General features: G+C 41.0%; 1 protein-coding gene and 1 long non-coding RNA gene across 2 annotated transcripts; one reads left to right on the plus strand and one right to left on the minus strand.

Moving 5' to 3' along the window:
* Positions 1-606: 606 nt before the first annotated feature.
* LOC122136919 lies at positions 607-939 on the plus strand. The gene is made up of 2 exons (XR_006154406.1): positions 607-671; positions 830-939. It is a non-coding gene; the product is annotated as an uncharacterized LOC122136919 (long non-coding RNA).
* Positions 940-2,288: 1,349 nt separating this feature from the next.
* Positions 2,289-4,328, minus strand: LOC109077359 (serine/threonine-protein kinase pim-1-like). The gene is made up of 6 exons (XM_042721494.1): positions 4,030-4,328; positions 3,695-3,792; positions 3,522-3,572; positions 2,952-3,333; positions 2,675-2,851; positions 2,289-2,445 (listed from the first exon to the last, which is right to left on the minus strand). The coding sequence occupies exons 1-6, from the start codon at positions 4,214-4,216 to the stop codon at positions 2,351-2,353; spliced, it is 990 nt and encodes a 329-aa protein (XP_042577428.1). The 5' UTR covers positions 4,217-4,328; the 3' UTR covers positions 2,289-2,350.
* Between the last annotated feature and the right edge of the window lie 1,023 nt (positions 4,329-5,351).

Raw genomic sequence — 5,351 nt, forward strand, 5'->3', positions numbered from 1 at the left:
TGATGAGGCTTGAACAGACATGGCATGAACAGACTAGACTCACCAACATCAGGTTGCAACGTTACATTAATACACGACACGCGCTAATGACAAAAACATGACTACTTATAACAGACAATGATGGACACATGACATGAACAAACCAATGGGGAACAAGGCACGCGACTAACACAACCAATGAGTAAACAGACCTGATAATCACATGACAAGACAATAAACCAATCAGAACAAGACACAAAGAACAAGAGGAACCAATAGCAAGATGACAAGAGGGCAAGGGAAGCATGACACAAACAGCATAAATCAAACTACAAAATAAAAGACATGAAAACAAGAACATGAAACAAAACCCCAAAACAGACATTACACATACTTATGTATTTCTTGGTCAGGCTATTGTTACTGAGTTCTTCACACAAATCTTTCCCTCTGTCCAGTGTAAAAGCATTTAGAGCTTGAGCTCTGAGAGGATTTCTGTCATCTTCAACTCTCTTCTCTGGTAATTTATTTACACACAAAACAACAAACTTCCTGTAGTTTTCAATTTTGCTTTATTGTCAATTCTGTATTATAATATAGGCCTTTTTATTTGTTTGCCTAATTTACCGTAAGGTGGATGTAAATGATGGTTACATTGGTGACGTTCCTCCTCACTGGATCTCTGATACAAGGTCTCATATAGATTATTCCTCTATTTAATGAGCTGAATTATTATTATGAAACCACTTTCATGTGACCTTTATGAGATTAAAGAGCAATAAGTGCTGCAGATTTTTGTTCTGCTTGTATTCTCTGATTATTTCCTTCTATGTGTTTGTGTTCATTTTAGGTGTTTTGTGTGGCTTTAATATCAGTCTGCCGAAGAGAGTAGAAGCTCTGAAAGGATCCTGTGTTTTCATCCCCTGCACATTTGATATTGATCAACAATATGAAGATGACCTCACTGACAGTCCAAAGAGAAAATGGTTTAAAAACGAAATACGTACCATTGTGTTTGACTCCAGCAGCCCCAACATGGGACTGTTAAAAGGGAGAAATATTCGGCACTAATAATCTACATTATCTTGTAATAACCCTATGTGTGCTTCAGGATCTCCCCCCAAACCCACACTGAGACAGACATAAATGAATTTAGTGAAAGCGAAGTGAAGTGACGTGTGGCCAAGTATGGTGTCCAATACTCTGAATTTGTGCTCTGCATTTAACCCATCCAAGTGCACACACACACACTGTAAAAACACACACACCAACAAAGTTGGGGTTTAGTGGCTTGCTGAAGGGTCTCACCTCAGTCGTGGTATTGAAGGTAAAAGAGAGCACTGGTATTCACTCCAAAAACAAAATGGCTTTATAATTGAGACGGTTTAGGTTTTTGGGGGATTGAGTCTGACAGTTATCAGTGTTGAGCACACATTGTAAGTTTAACTCTGCCTAGTTAACAGTTGAAAACATTAGAAATTTAGAAAAGTAATCAAAAGTAATCAGTTACATTACTTTAATGAAGTAATTGAAAGGTTACACTACTTATTACATTTGAAGTAGGGTAACTTGTAATCTGTAATCTATTAGATTTCCAAAGTATCCTTCCCAACACTGGAACTTGGACAGGTATTGGCTCAGAATCGTCTAGATCCAGCTGTGGTGTAAGATTCTGGACTCTGGTCGCGGCACAGGAAGAAGTGCTTTACAGCTTTACAGAATCTCCAGAAGAACACACTGACTGTCTTCCTCTTCCTCCCTTTTCTAAAATGAACAATAAACTATTAGAAACATCACTGCGAAAGATTATTAGAGCTGCAGCTAACTAATTAATATGATTAAAAGAAAATTATACAGCAGAAGCAAGTGTTGGGTTTTTAAGCAGTTACTAGCAGTGAATCAGAATTACAACAAGTAATGATGGACAACAGAACATCGCATATTAAAAATGGTAGAAATAAAATCAACCAAAGTAATGAGGACTCACCGTCACCCGGGTCAGAACTGGACGGATCTGCCACAGAGGTTGAGATTGGAGATTGAAAAACAGGGGTTCATTAAGTTTGTCTTCTGGTCCGCAAGGCACAGATGGAGAGGGATCTCTCTTTTGTACCAGAAAGCCTCTGTATATGGATTTTGTTCATTCGTTTTCATCAATATGTTACGTAAGGTACGTGATGAATCTCTGTATCACCTCTTACAATATGCCAGTGCAAATTACAGTTGAGTTTGACTCTTCCGATGAGAGGGACTGAGAGTCACAAATCTAAGACAGGAAAGATAGTGTAGTGTGTCCGATGAGAGGGACTGAGAGTGTTTCACCACCTTTTCTCATCTAACTGAAGCATGGGATCCGCTGTCTTCTGCCAATCTAGCTCTTAAACCACCTGTGCTCTTCTAGATGCTCTAGCGTCAGTCTGTTCGCTGGATTGCGGATCAAACACTGGAAAATCAGGTCATGGCATGCTGTAAAGATTTCAGAGAGAGAGTGCGGGTTAGTCTTAACGTCAATGTTAACATGAAAAAGCTTCTGAACAGTAAATGTTTTAACATTTAAAATTTCATTATTAGATTATCTAAATATCCCCAATTAAATAACAATGGTCTACAGTCATGTTGGTAAACATTTGTTACTTGCTAGACTTCCTGTCTGACATAACTGTTTTGTCTGTAAAGAGGTGTCTGTCATGTTTACCTGAGGATAAAGTGGGTTTTGCTTTAACATAGTCACGCAGTATTTCGTCTTGGCTTCCAAATGGCAAAAACCCGTGCAAGATTTCAAACAGCACAACACCTATTGCCCAGACATACGCTGGGTCAGCGTGGTATTTGCTGTGCCTTATGACCTCCGGTGGGGTGAAGAGTGGTGCTCCTGTAAGACAAACATTTTTTTTGTGTGTTGAGCAATGCTGTTGTCAAAAAGACAATACTGTGATCAATGACACTGCACTCTGCTTTGGTAACAAACACACCTCGGTATTCACTGCTGAGAAGGCCCTCACTGCTGATTGGATAAGCACAACCGAAGTCAATTAGTTTGAGCTCCAAACTGGGGTTAGTCACCAGGATGTTCCCCGTGTGGATATCACCATGGAAGACTCCACGGTCAACGCAGTGTTTCACAGCTTGGACTAACTGACTGATTAACCAGCGAGCTTTTCCTTCATTCATGTCGTCTGAACACGTGATGTACTGATGCAAGGTACTGCATGGTTTCGGGTACTCCATAATGAGCACGAAGCTCCTCTTCTTCTCAATCCAGTGGTGTAGTTTGATGATGTTGGGGCATAATGGAGGTTCTCGCAACCTAAGCAACATTGCCAATTCTGCAATGACAGGTTTGGAATGACCAGCCTAGCGAAAAACAAACAGTGGGTCACTTAGAAGATCTGTAGAATAATGGACATCGTTGTATTTAGATGTGCACTTACATCTTTGTTGTCTAATTAATTTCTTCTTTAGGTTAGTTAATTACAAGTATTTACAGCACAATAATAATTACTCAGAATCAACCAAAATTATCCTTAGATTTGTTAACTTACAACGTGAAGACAGCGGTCATTTTTGTGCTTGTGGATGTACTTCATGGCGACCTGTGAATGACAAAAGCACAGTTCATTTTCCCAAGCTCTACAATCTGTTTAAATCAAGACAGTGGACACACATCTCTGCATCTGGAGAAAAATGTTGGTTCAAGTCAATAAAAGTGCTTTACCTTAATTCTATCATCAAATATGTGGGTTCCCTCATACACCTTGCCAAAACTCCCGTATCCTAGAAGCTCTCCCACCAGAAAGAGACACACTCTAGATCCTAAAAAACACACAGGAGAAAGAACATGGACATACATCAGGCTGCACTTTCCTTTTATCGTCTGAAATGAACAGATCAAATTAGATCCATTTAAAGAATCCTATCCTTTGGATTCAGAGCCACTGTAAATCAGGTACAAGCAGTCACTCCAAGGAAAGTGAAGAGTATCAGATTCACAAACGAAATAATGAGAAGTAGAAAAGAATGCAGAAATATCAAAAGGTAATGACGACTCACCACAATCCAGACTGATCTCTGAATCGGATGAATCTGAGACACGCATCAACACTGGAGCGGCTTGATCTGCGTCGGCTGCTTGCACAGACGTGGAGGACTGGAGAGCTGCACAGACCTGCTCAGACCTGCTCAGACAGACCGGCTCCGGCTCCGGCTCCACAGGGATGTCGTCATCCACTGACTTCATCTCAGATGGGACTTCGACAGGTGTTTGAGTCGAGTCACGGCAGAGGAAGAGGTGCTTTACAGCCTTACGGAGTCTCCGGAAGAATGCATGCACTGCTTTCCTTTTCCTCCCCTTCTTAGTTTTTTCTAAAATTAAGAAAAACTAATAATAAACTATTAAGAAACATCTCTGTGATTGATTATTAGAGCTGCAGCTTCTAATTGATACAGTTACAAATGAAAAGTTACTGAAGAATTACAACAAGTAATGATAGACAACAGAACATAGAAAATTAAAAATGGCAGAAATAAAATAAACCAAACTAATGATGACTCGCCGTCACCCAGGCCATAACTGGACGGATTTGCCACACAAGACTCAGGATCGGCCAGATCTGTGTCCGCCATTTGCTCAGTCCTGGAGGGACCTGGCACACACACAGACTCAACATCTTCACAGACCTGGCCCGGCAGACACACCAGCTCAGGGTCGGCAGGATCTGCGTCAGCCACTGGTGTGATTCTGAAGGGACTTGGGACGGGTGTTAGCTCTGAACCGTCTAGGTCCGGCTGTGTGTGTAAGAAACACCACACTGTTCGGGTCGCAGCAAAGGAAAGGGCGCTTTACAGCCTTCCATACTACTCCCGAAAGACAGCGCGGACGTCTTTCCCCTTCTTCCCTTTTGCAGGTTTCTCTAAAATAAAGAAAAATCAATAGTAATCTACACATGAGACACAAATCATGTATTAAAATAATTTCATGATGAATGTGTTAAAGAAATTTAAGTTCATAGTCCTGAAATGGGGAGAATACTTTCCTAAATGAGGCTCAAAGAACAGCACAAAGATAACTTTACGTTTATCTGTTTGAAACTTGCAGCTCACCTGTTGGGCTGTTCTCCACACTGTCTCTAGCACAAGCCTTCACGCCAGCTTGATTATCTGAGCTAACGCTCCCTGGATCTCCTGTTGTCTCCACAGATTTTTTGGAAGTTGTCACCACACTCTTTGGTGCTTACAGAATCAGACATTATGTCTGAGGTAAGGCTGATCATCTCCAGCCTGTCCACAGCTTCTCTCTTAACTTCGCTGCACTCAGCGAAAAACACAGATGTCTTTGACATTCTGCTCGATTATGTTATAAACCGTGGACACCC

This window comes from Cyprinus carpio, chromosome B3 (assembly GCF_018340385.1).
Source record: "Cyprinus carpio isolate SPL01 chromosome B3, ASM1834038v1, whole genome shotgun sequence".
Classification (NCBI taxonomy): domain Eukaryota; kingdom Metazoa; phylum Chordata; class Actinopteri; order Cypriniformes; family Cyprinidae; genus Cyprinus; species Cyprinus carpio.

Coding starts and splice junctions, on each gene's coding strand:
- LOC109077359 (XM_042721494.1), bottom strand. CDS start 4,216: ATGAAGTCAGTGGATGACGACATCCCTGTGGAGCCGGAGCCGGAGCCG. Junction 3,793..4,029: donor AGAGATCAGTCTGGATTGTG/GTGAGTCGTCAT, acceptor TGTGTTTTTTAG/GATCTAGAGTGTGTCTCTTT. Junction 2,446..2,674: donor AAAACCCACTTTATCCTCAG/GTAAACATGACA, acceptor AAATCTTTACAG/CATGCCATGACCTGATTTTC.